Source organism: Corvus moneduloides, chromosome 12 (genome assembly GCF_009650955.1).
Source record: "Corvus moneduloides isolate bCorMon1 chromosome 12, bCorMon1.pri, whole genome shotgun sequence".
NCBI lineage: Eukaryota > Metazoa > Chordata > Aves > Passeriformes > Corvidae > Corvus > Corvus moneduloides.
The window spans coordinates 6,714,162-6,730,882 of record NC_045487.1 but is presented as its reverse complement, the minus strand read 5'-3'; the positions used below and the strand labels follow the sequence as shown (position 1 = coordinate 6,730,882).

Below are 16,721 nucleotides of genomic sequence, written 5' to 3'. Positions count from 1 at the left end.
CAGGAACAGTTTAGTTGAATTTGTAAACACCTCCTCCAGGAGTGTGGAAGAGCAGGGGGAGCCCACACACCCCAGGATGCTGCCCATAGGCTGCCAGGTCACCAGGGAGGGTGGGGAAGGATCCAGTATCTCCAGCTGAGCATTCACACTTGTGCTTAGATAACAGGCTGCAATAGTGCACTAATCCTGCCCTGTCAGACCTGCCCTGTTCGTTGTGGCAGGAGAAATGCCAGCATCAGACTGAGCGCTGGTTATATTCCTGCACCGAAAGCTGCAAGAATGGAGAACTTTATTTCTTTGCATCCAGCCTAGTAACACAAAGATGGTCACAGAATCATAGAATGGTTTGGGTTATAAGGAACCTTAACGATAATCCAGCTCCAAACCCCTGCCATGGGCAGGGACACCTTCCACTAGACCAGGTTGCTCCGAGCTCTGTTTCAACCTGGCCTTGAATACTTCCAGGGATGGGTCACCTAACGTGGGATTCCTCCCAGGGCAGCTGGATGCATTTGGGGCTGGTAAGGTGCAGGCTGTTGGAGCATCCATTACTTGAAAGAAAACTTGGCTAGACCTTGATCCAGTGAGACAGGACAGTGGAGGAACTGGGCAGCAACTCAGAGGAAACACCAGTACAGACATCTGCTCCCCACAAACCTGACATGCTTATGGAGATCCCAGCAATGGCTGGTGCACAGTCACCTTCCCAAATCCCACGCCTCTTCCAGGAGGTAGGACTGGAGGCCACTGCAAATCCCCACATCTGAGAAACACGTCTTGTTGAGTCAAAGCCCAGCTACCCACACTGAATCATGAGGAAAAAGCCAAGCAAGGTCCCAGCCTGCTCCCACAGAAATACAGGAGAAATACTAAGGTTGATATGAACTAAATATGCACAGAAAGGTGTGTGGGAAAGCACCGAAAAATAAACAGCAGAGCTGGGGTTGTAAGGATGGCCTGTACTGGTACCACAGGACACAAGGTGTTACCCACACCCTGGTGCTCATGTGCATGTGGGTGTATGAGTGAAGGAAAACCTCATGGACTTCACACAGATGTGGTAAAACCGAACATATGGAGAGACTTTGTAAATAAACACCACTTTCTCCTTCCACCTCAGCTCACCCTGTGTTTTGTTACAGCAGTTTCCTGTGATGGTACAATAGGCTCCTTAACCAGGCCTTGAGGGGGCAAGAAAAGGGATGGAAAAAGAAGGGTATGAGATGGGGTGGAATGGAGCTCTCTTCCTCTGCCATGGAGGCTGCTGTGAGTTCCCCTTGCCAGTGATTCCCCTCCTCTCTCTGCCAGCTGGCCCGAACTACGTGCAAACTAAAAAAGCCTTGAAACAAGCTTTGAGGAGAAGAAAATAAGCAGTTGAAAAGTACTTATTAGTCCATTGTTAAAGCAGAAGCCAGTCTGTTTCTCCCTGCCCGTGCTGTGCCTGGTATTTCTAACATCACTGGCTTTAGCAGCTCGAGATTGTAACCAGAGGGAGCTCGGATCAAAATATCACAGCAGGTATAAATGAGGGAGAGGAGGGCTCAGCCAGCCCTGATCAGATCCACCAAGACCTGGGGTCTCTGCCTCCTTGGCTGTGGCTCTGGCTCAATGAGACATGAGGCCAAGTGCTCATGCACTGAAACTGGAGGTGCCTGAACACCCAGCTTAGGGGAAGGTGTGGCAAAAGCTCATTTTAACCTTTCCCCACCTCACATCACCTCTCTCCACCATCTCCCCAGGTCACAGCTCATCCTGATACTCCAGCAAGTGGAGGGAGAGTGGTCCACGGCTCAGTCTAAGCCCAGGATGAGCCTAGAGATTATCTTGGGCTTCAAGACCATCTCCCTGTCTGCATGCTAGATACAGCAGTGAACAGTACAGAAAAGATCTCAAGACTTTGCTAGCCTCAGTGAATCTTCATCTGCTGGAGTCCAGCAGCCTCAGCTGGACACCCGGAAGAGAGCTGTAAGGTTTTGAAATCCCTGGATCCCCACCCTGCTCTACAGGCAGTGGATAACACCATGAAGGGCAAGAGAAGCTGATGTGAGGATGGAGGATGGGGGTGTCTGAGCAGCTCAGGTTGGAGTTTTGCTCACCTCTGTTCTATGAACCAGCATCCACTTCCCATCGTCACCTGGTTTATGAAACTCCAAGAAGGGATCTGACTTCCCAAAAAGGTCCTGGAGGGAGAAGAACAGGATGGGTTACATGGTGCTCTGCAAGCAGCAGAGGTCCAAGAGAGATGTTACCCTGGCAGTGCCAGCCCTGCAGACATTCTCCTGTCCTCATGGGGCCGGGTCAGGCACACTGGCAAACAGGCAGCACCCATGGCCAGCATCCGGCCCACCTCCCCATCCTGGTTGTGTGAATCCCCTTGATTTCCCCACCACATTTTTGGGTGTGTTGGCACCCCAGCACGTGCCTGTACCCGACAAGCTCTCTGGACACAGATGCCACGGAAAACAACCCCAGCTGGGAGGCAGCTGCGTTTGGGCTTGGAAAAACATCCACAGCTTCAAAGGAGAAACAGAATTATGAAGTGTCTTAGGGAAGGAAGGAAAAAAAATCCACCCTCCTACACACAGCAGTACAGCATAAGCAGAGGAAATCTTTAAGGAGCGAGCTGCCCTGGTGTTGACAGAGATCATGTAACACCCTCTGAGATACGCAGCCCTGAGTCAGTGTGTGCTGCCTCTCCTGCCAGCATCTCCTCAGATAATCCCCCGACAAAGGGCTGCTGCTTTATGAGGAATATGTACACATACACACACGCCCCTGCTGGGAATCAGCACGGGGGCTGCTTCGGCACCCGCAGCCCGGGGAAGCAGGAGGCGCTGGTGGCACTGACAGGGAAACTCCAGCTTGTCTAGGCAGAACTTCATTCCCATTCAGAAAAAAACCAAGAAGCTGCTAACAAGAAACCAAGTCCCAAATATTCCAGACAATCTATTGAGAGCTCAAGTTATTTCAGTTGGGTATTCCTCCTAGAGGGAGATGGGTGTCTGAGTCCTTCAAAGAGCTGGAGGAGCTCTCTGTGGGTTTGAACAGGAGCTTTTTGGGCTTCTGAGTGATACAGTGGGGATGCAAGGCGCTGTGCATGGAGGAGGGGGAAACATGGACACTCCAGGATCGCCTGTCCACAACCAGCCCAGGAGATGGCAGCTGGGATGCACACGGGTTCTAGCGATGTCCCAGCAGAAAATCTGTCAACATTTCTATCTAAACCCTGTTTCTGAAGCCAGACAGAAAAGTAAATCGCTGCAAAGTGTTTTGGCTTGGGGAAACTACAACCTGCTTCAGTCAAAATTCTTCTGCAGAGAAGCAGACCATAAAGGCTCACAGGGATGCTCCCTGGTGAGATGAGGTTATTTTTTTCCTACCCTTTTTCACACGTTTGTAAGATAGAAACACAAGCCATTCCTTCTGCAGCATTATGGTTATAGCACAGCTCTGATCCTGCTCACCCACCACCTGGATTTGGCACTTTCAGGCTTCATAGATGGATTAAAGAACCAGGGGTGGGTACCTGACCCTGCCTGTGCTCACTTAACCTCCAACCCAATGCAGCTTCATCAGCACCAGCCCAGCGTGGGCTGGTGGAGGCAGCAGCTCCGAGGGCAGCGGGGAGCTTTGAAGGATGCCTGCTGCCATCCCACATGGATCAGCCTGGCTTGCAAGTCTGGTCGGCCTTGTTCTGTTCAAAGCAGAGTAGGAGATGCCTCCAAGCCACAAGATTGTGGGCTGCTATTTTAAAACATCAAACCCACACACATCTCACCCCTGCAAACCTGGCGGGAAATGGAAACTGAGCAACCAAAGAAGCTCAGCAGACCAGATCGATCTGCAAATTGGTCCAGGAATCTAAATGATCCAAACTGGTTTTTACACACCATGGAGAAGGAGGGCAGAGCTGGCACTTCCAGCAGATACAGCTTCCTAAATCACAGCCTTCAGCAGCAGTCCTGGCTCACAGCACTTGCTGTCCCCCAGCCATGCTGAAGCATCACTGCCCTCCTGCTGTGCCCACCACTGTGGTGGCACAGACAGCTCTGGGCTTCACATGGCTGGTCCCAGGTGGAAGTACCTCCTCTTCTGCAAGACACTTTATCTTTCAACAACTCTCCCAAGAACTGATCTGACATAAGGTACAAGAGCCTCAGGCTGAATCTGCTGCTGACATGCTCCTGCCTTGCAGCTTCAACATTTAAATCAAGGTAGTGAGCTGCAGGTGGAGGGAATGGACATGTGATGGAGAGGAGGCCCTGCCTGCAGCCTCAGAGAGCTCCCAGCCTCAGGGTAGCCACAGCAGAAGGAGCTGCTTGGGGCTGAGCACAGCTCCAGGAAGCGTTTGTGGCACAGCTGCCAGTAAGGGATGCCCACAGTTTCAGCTCGGTGTGTGCACCAAAGATGATCCCATGACCCCACCACAAAATCCTGTGAGATCCAATCCCTTTCTATAACGTCTGAGCCTCTAGCCATGCTCCCCAGCTCTGTGCTGTGTGGTACAGGATGCTGTAACTCCCCAGGCTGCAACCTTAGCCTTGGTTTTCTTTTGTTTATTCTATTTTTCACTGTCTTTCCTAAGCTTAAACAAGTTTTAACCAGCTCCCACAGCTGCATTTCACCCATAACCAAAAATGATTCAAAAATACTGTTTTCCATTCAATTTCCTTGTTCAAGGGCCATTTTAATTTGCATGAGGTGACCTGAGCATCCTTTGCTCAGGAGCAGGACTTTGAGCACTGCAACTCTGTCCTGCAGTATGGGAACTGGCAAAGAAACCTTGTTAGTTCTTGGTGACAGCAGGCAGTCACTGAGCACAATCTTTCTGCTGACACCTAGAGATTAAATGGAGCTGTTGTTATTTGTTACCTCTTAACGGGGGCATTTGGCTCCTTGCACTAGGCAAGGTAAGTAGAAGGGTGTGAAAACAGCCATTTCCAACAGGTGGGAAAAAGCACTCGGATAAACCAGATCTCTGTCCAGTTTGAACAATGGGACTGGATGAACCACATCTTCTGCCCCACCAAATACCCTTCTGCCTGACTGCTTGCTTTACCCTGTTTACAAAAAAACTGAGGGCCATCCTGCCAATAAAATAAGCTCTGGAGAGACTAGGAAGAAGGAAAAATAATATTCCCATTGATTGCTTAGCAACAGCACTGGTTCAAGAGGAATAGCTCTGGTTGCCTGGTAAGTAAGGTCAGAAGATGCTGTTCAGAGAGGCTCAGTGCTTCCTGTGCATCATATCCAAAGCTCATGTGTTACCTGCCTCTGTGAGATCCACACTTCTTCCCTGGAGAAGACAGACCCTACAGTTTGATACAGATGCAGATGTTTGCTCCCTTTCCAGAGGGGCTGAAGGCAACAAGCCAGGAGCTCTCAGCACACCTAAGATACGGAGTCAAAGGGCATCAAAACTTCCAGCTCTGTCAGGAGGCAATTCCAAAGAACTACCACTGAAGCAGATCTGCTGTCCCTGAGACATGCTGTTACACAGCTCCTGTGCCACACAGAATCCTTCCATCTCAAGACGTGTGATGAAGGAGGAAATACCATGACAATGGGGAAACTGAGGCGCAGCTGTACCCAGCAGCCAGCAGGTCTCACCCAGTTTCACCCTGATGCTTTCTCCAGTGGGACTGCTTTCTGTCACTGCTATACCCAAAGCAGGGTTCTTTAAATCCAAGGACAGAAGTTTAACATTGCATCCCCCAGACACAGCTCCACTCACCTTTTTATCCAGTTTTCTGCCAGCCATGCTCAGAGTAATCACCCTGTTATCTGAGAGCTCCTGGGCAGCTATCTGAAAGACAAGGGAAGGCTGCATTCATTTTCAGCACAAAAAACAAAGCTTCTGGTAAAAAACTCAACCCCTTTCTTGGGTGTCATGCTGGATTTGGTCCCACATGGCTTTTCTGCACCAGGACTCATTCAGGACCTGGAGAAGCCTCCAAGGACCAAGCCCAGAGGAAGGAGAAGCCATATAAACCCTTGCCAGCAAGATGTGCCACCTCATCCTCCACGTTCTGGGCTGGGAATGGCAAAAACAGTCATCCCATCCCTTAGGGGAGGTGCTGGTGGAACCCAGGACTTGAGCCATATCTCCACAAAACTACCTGATGACGCAGCTCCAAGGATGAATATTCCATGATTGCTCCTGAGGACCTGCAGCAGGCAGGAGCACAGCCCAGACCACTTCAGTTTAAGAGACTTTATTCACATGTGTTCTAGAAGGGCTTCAGCTGCCAACCCCCAGTGGGCCAGTTTTGTCTGGAATATGGTCTAATCAGTCTCTTGGTATTTTAAAGGAATGTTTATAACAAAACCCCACATTTTATTCACTTTTATTACAAGCCATTTTCTGAATCACTTGTCTTTTTTTTTCTGCCCAAGCATCTGCTCCCCACCTCTCCTTCCTCTTATCTCTTGGGGTGGGCTGAGCTGTTCCCCAGCATTCCCACCTGCCTCCTCCTTCTCCCAGGGCAGGAGCCAGCACCAGAACAGCCAGGAGCACAGCATGGACACTGTCCTTGTGCACAGTGTCCCAAGCATGGCTGGTTGCTGGCTCTCACAAGGGGCTGTCCTGCACTGAAGTTATGCAGTGTCATTACACCAAGGCTTTTAGAAGAACCTGCAGAACTCCAGGGGACAATTTTCTACAGAACGAGCAATCAGAGGGTTATTGGCACTTAGGAGAGCTGGGGAGCTGGCAGAGATGAGGAGGCAGAGATGCAGCTTTTGCATCTGCCTGGGCAGCTGGGTGAGGGGATAAGCCACAGGTCCTGGCCAACCCCCCAGCATCCCCAAGGCGGACACAACTCTTTGGTCCACAGAGGATCCATTCACTGCATAAAACCCCCAGTTTTCCCCTCTGCTCCATACAGAAGTTCCCTACTGCCATGCCATGGTATTACTTTTCTCTCCCACTTAGTCCCTGGTGGGTGTAAGCAGTCACCAAAACCAGCAGGAGGAAGAGGCGCTGTAGGGAGGCGGATGAAATTTGCCCTTTCTTGAGCCCCACAAAGCATACCTAGTTGGGGTCCAGCACTTCAGGGCTGGCTGTAGGCTGTAAAAGTCAGGCTGTGCAGACAAGCCAGGAATGTCCTTGTGCCACCCTGCCACAGGTTGCTGGTGGCATCTTCTCTTGGCCAGCACGGACAATGACAACATCCCCTCCGCTATGTCCAGAAGAGGTGTGCAGCAAGATTTTAGGACTGACTTCTACAAACATGGAGGTTTGCTTTGGGATCTTTTCTCTTCAAATCTAGGGACCCCACACAGTCCCATCCATTCAGCTGAGGTTCTTCTGCTGCATTCACCCGTGTGGCACCTCAGTTAAGAAAATGGATAGTTGGGCAAAACTGAAGGGAATGAGGGCACGGAAGTCAGGCTTTGGCTCCAAACTCCCTGAAGCCTGCTCCTCCAGTGGTGTCCATAGCCTGTGCTCCAGCACCATGCCAAGCAGCAAGGAAAGGTGCCCACCACACAAGACCCTGTTGCCATCACCTAGTCCAGGCCAGGGCAAAAAACCCCAGATCAGGAAATTTTATCTGTTGTGCAAAATGAAGCAGATGTCTCTGCCCCTTGGATGCTTCATGACACAGGACTTTCCTTTTTCTAAAGCATGTAACCTTTGAACTTGACTGGAAGCTTTTCCAGCTCTTCCCACTCAATCATTGGATGGGATGTAGAGAGCCTTGGGAATGGCCCCGCTTCTAAACCTCACTGCAGCTTTTCCCTCGCACTTAAAGACTAACTGCAGCAATTAAGAGAGAAAAATACATTCCTCTAAAGCGAACAGCAGTGGAGATGCACCAGGTCCCGGGCTTTTAAACCTCTCCAGTGCTTTTAAACCTGACAGAAGTTTAACTCCTTATTGGCCTTTCCTTCCACAACTTTGCAGCCCAGCTGCACATCTCACAAAACCCGTAACACAGTCGAGATCCAAAAAATGGGAGCTGTGGTAGAACAGAAACACACCTAAATTTAGTCTCTTCTTTTTAAAAAAAACATCACTAAAGAGACCCGCAGCAGGAAGGCCACTGCCCGAAGGGGTCTGCATCAGACTCAGTGGCTGTTGCTATGAGAGTTGTTGCCATGGCACATCCTCATCCTACAAACAAAATCACCCATCCCTGGAACAGGAATGAGCCCTCTTACCTGCCACTGCACCAGGGAGATCTGAGCAGGCGCCTCGTACCAGATAACAAACAACAGCAGCATAGATTTACTTGGTACTTCTCCAGACTGAAGTCTTTTTTATTTCTGAGACTGAAGCAGAAGTTGAAGACTCGCAGTGCTAAGCACCAGACAGACACTGGGCAAGATTGTCCCTGTCCCAAATAAACCATCCTCCAAACAGACCAAAGTGGCCAGGAAAACAAGAAGTAAAGCAAAAAATATTCAAGAGATACACCCCAATCTCCTGGACCCTGTGCAAGTGTCCTGCATTGTCCCCACCCACCTTTACACAGTCAGAGATAACACAGAGGAGCAAACTTACCGTTATCATCCCCTTCCCAGCCGGCTTGCCATTCCCCAGAAGGAGAGTCCGTGTTATTTTCTTGCTGGAGACAATCTAGAGAAGCCAAAGACAATAAAGCCATTATAGCACAAGTGATCAAAAGCAGACTCATAAGCAACTGATCATTGCTCATGTTAATTAATTCAGATTAAGCATTCACAACAGTAGAAGAAAGGCACCAATATCCAGGGATGACCGTGAGAGTGGGAATATCACCACTGACAGCCCAGCCCTCGGGGTGCACAATGCAGAGAAGTGATGGCACAGGAGGCTGAAGCACTGCTGCCCACTGAACCCAGGGACCAGTGGAGGAGATCAGTGGGTCCTCACACAGACCGAGCTACTGCAATTTGTTCCCAGAAAAACCAGCACTCAATCTCTCAAACCCATTTTACATATTTCTAACATGACCCCTGCCAGCACCTGGCTTGCAGGACACGTTTCCATGGGTGGATCCTGATCACAAGCTGGATGCTCTCCCCCAGCATCATTCTGGACCCCCTGTGCAGGGTCAGCAGCCCCAAAGGCATGTTCTCCCCTCCACTTCTGGTTTGTAACAGGACAGACAGAATAAACTGGGAGATGAATTAAACCCTTGAGATTCTTCCCAGCTCAGTGAGTTTCAGTCTCCTTCAGATCTGAGGAACCTGTCGTTTTTCCTTATGAGGTGCAGACACCCACATGGAGATCCAGCAACCTGCTGGAACTACCTGTGCCCTGATCCCACATCTAGTGGGTCCCCTTCGAGACTAGATGAGCTTTAAAGGTCCCTTTCAACCCAAACCATTCTGTGACCCTGTGATTCCTGCAATTTCAAAGCAAAATGCCTTTCCATTTGTGAGGAGACAGCCAAGTCCCAGAGCTTTTGATCGACAGGAATCACCAGACAGTGTAACCAGATCTCTGTGCCACACTGTGTACAGGCAGGACAAACCTCCTCACAATCCTAGCAGGAATCACGGACACCCTCCAGCCTGGAGTCTAATCCCTGCTACATTTCCTTTGGCCACAGAGGTCATTACAGGCCTGGGAATGATCTAACTGTCCTTTTAAATCCTACTACAGCCCTCATTAGCTGCACTAAGCAATCCAGCTAATCTGACAAGAGCTCCGATGCAAACTCAGAACTGAAAAGTCAGATTCTTACTGGGCAGTTGCTGCTGCCCACAGCTGCCCTCCTCTTCTGAGACCTTATGGAAACATCTCACCAGGCAAACTCCAGCTATCAGGAAACCCAGAGCAGGAAACCCACAGCAGGGTGGCTGAACCCACAAGCCCCCATCCACTTCGCTTCACCCCTCTCCTCATCCTTGCACTCGTGCCACCTCTCCAGTCCACCTCTGCTCTACGACTGGGCTGTGCTGCAAGCCCATGCTGGCCACAGGGAAAGAAGGCTAACAGGATTTCAAGGAAAAAAGGGAAATGAAAAGATTCCTCCATTCCAAGCTGGTGTCTTGTTGTGGACTAAAAGTCACCAAGAAGCTGACATGGGAACTGCTGCAAAAACTGGGCACAGGTCAAGTTCTCTTTTGCAGAGTGAAAATACTGGTGCAAGGTTGCAGAGTTCCAAGCTATCTTCTTTCTGACAGACTAAGCCTACCAGCTGTGCCCAAAGACACAGCAGACAGCGATGCCACCATGGCAAAACCATCAGCTGTTCTGAGAGATCCCCCGGATGTGAGACCTGCCAACAGCTGCCCATCCCTGGCATTACCACAACCCAGGAGGGTCTGTCCAGGCTCATCTCTGATATAATCACCTTCCCAAGCACCAGAAGGGTTGAGATCATCTGAGAAACCCAACAAGCAGGAGGAGATGGTTCAGACACTTCCACCTGCCTCCCCACTGCATATGGATAATGTTCTTCTCCAACATGGGCCCGCAGAGCCCTGGACTGCTGCAGAGCCACATTCACGAACAGCAAGGTTTCAGTTCTGTTTCCTTCTGTCCGTGAATCCTCTGCTTGCAGCTTCCACCAAGGCCATGACCTTCACAAGCAGCCCTTGCTGATCTACCCCACACTGGAGCTGGATGTGTAACTAACAGCAGAATGAATGGTAGAGGATAGGTTTGGGCTGAACCACTGAACACAGGCCAGAGCTATTGCCTGCACTGTCTCTTAACTTCTGCAGGAGCAGAATTAGGTCATCACAGAGCACTTCCAAAACTCCAGCCTTTAAACTTCAAACTCTGTAAATGTCAGTGCTCTTCCAACACGTCAAGCTCTTGAGCTGGCAGTGGTAAAGTCCCTGGTCCTGCCTGCCATGCTGCAGTCTGTGTAACAAAGCAATTGTGTTCATGAGCCTCCCTGAGCACCCTGGGCTGGCTCCCCAGGCTGACCCATCTATTACAGTCCCTCCTTCCTCCCCATCCCAGCACTGAGCACAACACAAGCAGTTTCTCCCAGCCTCTGCATTTGTGCTAGGTACCACAGCAGCCCTCAGCTGCCAGATGCTGCAAAAAGATGGAAAAAATCCTCCTCATTCCCTGCTTCTGAGCCAGAGGACAAAGACATTTGGAGAATGTAGCTGCCAGCTTCTAACAGGGTCTGGGCTCATGAATGAAAAGACCTTCCAAAACTTATAAAATGCCTTGTGTCCCGAAAGCTTTTCCACAGGAAAAGCAGAAGACACATTCCAGCACCAACATGCTCAGGCAGGAGGGATGTTTTACTACACAACAACAATGGACAAAACTGTCAGAAAGAGAAAAACCAAACTGAGATAGAAAGGCAGACTAACTTTTGTCATGATAATATCTGGAAGTTTAAATATCTGGAAGTTTCCCAAGCCCAAATCCAGCTGGTCATCAGGGTCCTTACTATAACCCATGGTGTGACAGAGATACTTCCAAAAGCCCCCAGCTGATGCCTCTTTGCCAGCACCAGAAGAGACCCACACTGTGATTACCTTAGACTTGAACAAATAGAGAGTGGCCCTGATGTGGAACAGTTCAACCTCAATAGCTGAAGTGTGACAAGTGAATTAAATCTGTATTTCCAGGACGGAGCCAGAAAACTTTGCATGAGGTAAGAAGAGCAGCTGCAATCTCCCCACATCGCTCTGGGTGATGAGTTTCAGGGTCCCTTTGCTGCAGGGACCTCAGACTCACCGTGCCCAGAGTGCAGGAGAACTCGCCCAAGAAGTCATGCTCATACAGCTGCGTGCTTGACTTGTCCTGGTCAAACAGGGCAAACTTGAGCTTTTGCACTTCTTCAAAGTGGTAGTCAATGATGAACTTCTTGGCAAAAGCTGGGTTGAGGTTGTTCACAGCTGTCTCTGTCCGGTCCAGCTGCAAAGAAAAAGAGGCATTTAGGCAAGTGCATCACAGCTTTGTAACTGAAACTGAATTCAGCCAGAGCCACCCAGAAACCCAGTGGTGACCATCAGAACGAGCAGGCCAGGCCCTCAGCAGTGCTGTCCCTGAACACAGGCTGTGACACCCAGCTGCACAAGCTGGGACCCATCTAAACACACAATGGCACGTCATGCAGAGCTGCCTCCCGAGGATGGGTACACAGCGCTGGACAACCCACCCCATCCAACAGCCAGGATGGAAGCACTCACCCAGCCAGGGTTCGGCAGGGATTTGAGGATTACTGAAGCCAGAATTGCTTCATTTGCTTCTAAGTCCTGTTCTCCCAGGAGCTGAGGCTCTCACACACCTCTGATCCTCAACCAGACCCTCACAGCTCTAGTGCCAAACTTGTTTCTTCCAGGTTGTGCAGCCAGCAACAAGGACAAGCAAAACAAGAAGTGTGATGAGCCGGAACACAACTCTCTAGCATTTCGCTCTAGACCTCAAACCAAAACATCCATGTGGTTTCTTCTTTGTTGGCCTTCCACAGAAAAAAAGATAAAAAACCATCACTGCAGTCCCTTTTTCATAGATTTCATCAAGCATTACTAGAAACAAGAGGCAGGGAGGGCTCAGAGACAAAACTTCAATAGGCATTGTCACTCCGAGCTATTGGGAGCAGGCTGGAAGCAGTGATGTCCCTGATGAACTGGAAGGGCAGGCACAGAGAGGATGATGGAAACTGGAAGGCATGGGGGGAACTCGCTATCAGAGGGGAAGCACCACGGCTCTCTGCAGCATCCCATGGCCAAGAGCAGTGATAAGAGCAGAGGAAACTTGGCAGACAGCTGATGGAAGTGTGGGTTTACAACACTGCGTGGCACAGGTGGACAGAAAGCCTTGTGTGAGCCAAAAAAAACCAAATCCTGAGGGCAGTCATGACAGAGATCCCAGAATGCTGCCCTCCAGTAATGGAATGATCCTCCAAAACCCCATAACTCACACTGCAGGAGGGCTGGGAAGGGTGGCAGCACCAGCTGGGATCCTGTCATGAGCTTGCACAAATTCCCATGGTTTTGGCCAAAGTGTTAGAAACTGGGAAAACTGGGACACTGAGCCTGAGAAAAGCTGGTCTATTTACTTCCAGAAGTCATTGGGCAAGGAGAGTCTGAATTCTAATGTCAGGACCCATATTTCTCCCCAGACACCCTGAAAGGCATAAGACCAGCACAAGTTTAGAGCCCAACATACAAAATACCCTTATGAAGCTGCAAGGGGCAGGAAGGGCCTGGGCAGCAGAGCCTGAGAGCTGAACAAGAAACACCCACAGCTGGGGGAAAAATCCTCCAGCATGCAAAGCAAGCAGGAGCTTTGTTAGGAGAGCAACAGTTGGTATCATACTGATATCAGTGTTCAGCCCAGAGAAGATAAGGCTCTGGGGAGACCTCTGAGAATCTTCCAGCATGTAAAGGGGTCCAAGAGATCTGGAGAGGGAATTTGGACAAAGGTCTGGAGTGACAGGACAAGGGGGAATGGCTTCAAACTGACAAAGGGCAGGTTTAGATTAGATATTCTGAAGAAATTCTTGCCTGTGAAGGTGGTGAGTCACTGGCACAGGTTGTCCAGAGAAGTTGTGGTTGCCTCATCCCTGGAAGTGTTCAAGGCCGGGTTGGATGCGACTCTGAGTAACCTGGTCCAGTGGAAGCTGTCGTGACAGCACTGGCATTTTGCCACATCACCCTGTTATCCCAGGATATGGTAACATGGACTATTAAAACAAGGAAACACAGGCACTGTCCAGTGTGATTTTATCAAAAGCTGCTGCCCTCAGTGTCTGGAAAGACCATCCCGTCTCTCTGTGGGACAGCATGAAGCCTCTGGCCATGCTGATGCCTTAAGAGGCCTCCTAGAAACAGAGACTAGACAGGAATAAAGGAATAAAAGTAGGTATTTATTTGAAAAGCCTTCAAAGGTACCCCTGGGGAGCCAGAGGCTATTGCCAAGATGGACCCCAAGATGGACAACAGGTCACGAGTTCTTCACACTTTTATAGGTTTGGTTCATTTGCATATCAGGGTTAATTCTCCAATTAAAGCTTCAGTTTAATCATGTAATTTCCCCTCCAGCTGCTCCCCTTAGAGGCTCTTTGGTTTATACTAGGACGGTCTGAGTGTCCTTGGAGAGCAGGCCCGGAGAGGCTTTGTTATGTCTACCTAGCATGAGAGAGCAGAAATTAACAGGCTACAAGAAACTTCAGAGTTAACACTAAGCAGTATAGAATTTGAAAAATATAAACATTAAAACCTAAGGCATCAATGCCATGGCCCTGTTTGGCATTCCACCGTGTCTTGCAGCCAGGACACCCAGTCCTGGGCGAGGCTGAGCTGCCTGTGCATCCCAGATCCCAGGGCAAGACCTCTCTGGAAAGCAGCCCCTGTGCTGGCATCCCTGGGCAGCACCAGGCTGTGGGATGGTGGGATGTCTGCCAGAGCTACTGAGCCAGGAATAAGCAGAGCAGGAAAAAGCCTCCAAAAAAAAACCAAAAAAAAAAAAAAGAAAAAGCAAACACATACCTTAGTCCCAAAGAAACTAATTCAGCACAGAAGGCAGGTTTTGGAGGGGCTCAGTGGAAATGTGGTGAGTTTGCTATATATACACCCAACGATCGCAGGGTTTTTTTGAAATTGCTCGCTTAGTCTGTCTTAATTGCCAAGAAACGACTAAAGTAAATGCTGTCTTCCCAGAATAGCCACCTGCTGCACTCCGGGGAATCAAACCCATCAACACCAGTGGGCTGTGAGCTGGCCAGGGCCACACAGCTTCACACAGATCCTCCCCTCTCTGCTGCCATCCCGTACCGAAGGAGCCAAGCATCTGCTCAGGGATGCTGTGGACCAGGAGCAGAGGGCATCCACAGCTCTGCTTTATTTCAGCAGCACAACGCACACAAATCCCCCTTCAGGCCCAGGACAGGAGACTGCACAGGCAGCAGAGATGGACTTCAGGTCTTTCCATGTTCTTTGAACTACTGGAAGCCAGGGACCAAGGGAAACCAGTCCTTTCACACCCAGACCCCAGTCTGAAGGAGATAACATGAGGTCCCATCTCCAACTCCATTCTGGAAGAGGTGGCTGAAGGAAGGGTATGAAAACTCCAGCCAGCTTGAGGTAACCTTGGGAGTGATGGGGCTTCTTCAACACCCAGATTCAACAGTTCTATCTCCTGCCTAGTGCCAGTGTGAAGCACAACAATATCCCAAACCCCAGTTGACAGCTGCACAAGGTTTGATCTTTGGTTTGGTGAGCACAAGTCACCTTGCTGGTGACCATCACAGACGAGGCCTCTTCACACACCATCCCTCACCTGCCATCAGCTCCTGCCATCCCCTCCACCTCAGTGCTTATGGATCTTCAGTCCCTGCAAAGAACAGAGGTGCCTTTGCCACCCAAAAGCAGAAAAGCACAAGGGTTTTTAAGAGGCAGCCAGGCTAATTAAAGAAATCTGTTTGGATAAGAGCCTCAAAGGGCCACAAAGACAATAAGAGGGATGGAGTGCCTCTCCTGTGAGAAAAGGCTGAGAGCCTTGGGATTGTTCAGCCTGGACGACAGAAGGCTCAGGGGAGACCTTAGAATACCTGAAAGGGCTAGAAGAGAGCTGGAGAGGGACTTTGGACAAGGGCATGGAGTGACAGGGCAAGGGGGAATGGCTTCACACTGACAGAGGGCAGGGTTAGGTTAGATATTTGAAAGAAATTCTTCCCTGTGAGGGTGGTGAGGCCCTGGCACAGGTTGTCCAGAGAAGCTGTGGCTGCCCCATCCCTGGAAGTGTTCAAGGCCAGGTTGGATGTGGCTTCAAGCAAGGGCCATGGTGGGGGGGTAGGAACGAGGTGATCTTTAAGGTCCCTTCCAACAGAAACCACTCCACGATTCCATGATTCTGCAAATCAAGCACAAAACCGGGAAATCATCTCCAGCAATTGCCCTTGTGTTCAGTGAATGCAGCTGGAGAGTCTTCCAGTGTTCAAACAGAGGTTGGCTGGAGACCTTCAAGCATCCCCAGCACATGGAGGTGCCTCATGCTCCAACACAGGGAGATGGTGTCTGAAGTGTCAGGGGAAGTTCATGCTGAAGGTGCAGGACAGCCTGGATGACTCAGGGGCGCAAAGGCAGCTACAGGGCTGAGTCATGTGTCCCATGTCCCTGTTCCTGGTGCCACAGGTCAACTCTTTCATGGCTTCTGTGAGATGACATCACCGGGCAGAACATTTACACATCAACCATCTTCACTTCCCAGCCTGTGGTTTATTGTCCCTCCCTCCCCCATCCCCCACCCCTCCAAGGCTGATTCACAGAGATTTTTTAATTCCTATTAAGCTCAGAGAGACAAATAATTGTATTTGGGAACAAATGTGACAGCTAGAAAGAACAGCAAGCAGAAATCTTCCTGCTGGCATCAGCTGGTGCCACAGCTCCACCATCCAGCTCAGAACCAGCACCAGGGCTGGTGCCAAAGGAGGAGACCCACCATCCAAACCAGGTCCAAAGCTTGGGATGTGTCCCTAATCTGGTGTGGAGGACCAAGGGGCAGTGGGGTGGGATGGGTTCACACCAATGAACTTATTCTGTCCTCATCCATCCCCTACACTTCAGCTGTGTTATTGAGGCCATAACTTTCAGACAGGAGAGGTTCATCTTAGGGCAAGGGGCACGTCTGTGTGGCCAAAATCCACGCAGAGCAATGGAGTAGCTCTGAACCACATAGCATGAGTTGCCAAAAGTCCATCAAACATCCCATTCAGCGAGGCTTGCAAGGGCAATCCCACCTCTCCTGACCCTGCCCGGCACCCAGCCACGACCCAAACCCACACACCACCCCTGCCACGTGGGAATGCTGGGGG

General features: G+C 50.2%; 1 protein-coding gene across 2 annotated transcripts in view; it reads right to left on the bottom strand.

The window, feature by feature from the left end:
• The window catches only part of CPNE2 (copine 2), a 44,857-nt gene that overhangs the window by 16,012 nt on the left and 12,124 nt on the right, over window positions 1–16,721 (bottom strand). For both annotated transcript variants that reach the window (XM_032121900.1, XM_032121901.1), the window contains exons 3-6: window positions 11,639–11,818; window positions 8,507–8,581; window positions 5,735–5,806; window positions 2,097–2,180 (exon numbers count right to left, since the gene is read on the bottom strand). In XM_032121900.1, coding sequence (XP_031977791.1) covers window positions 2,097–2,180; window positions 5,735–5,806; window positions 8,507–8,581; window positions 11,639–11,818 — 411 coding nt within the window. The remainder of the gene's footprint in view (window positions 1–2,096; window positions 2,181–5,734; window positions 5,807–8,506; window positions 8,582–11,638; window positions 11,819–16,721) is intronic.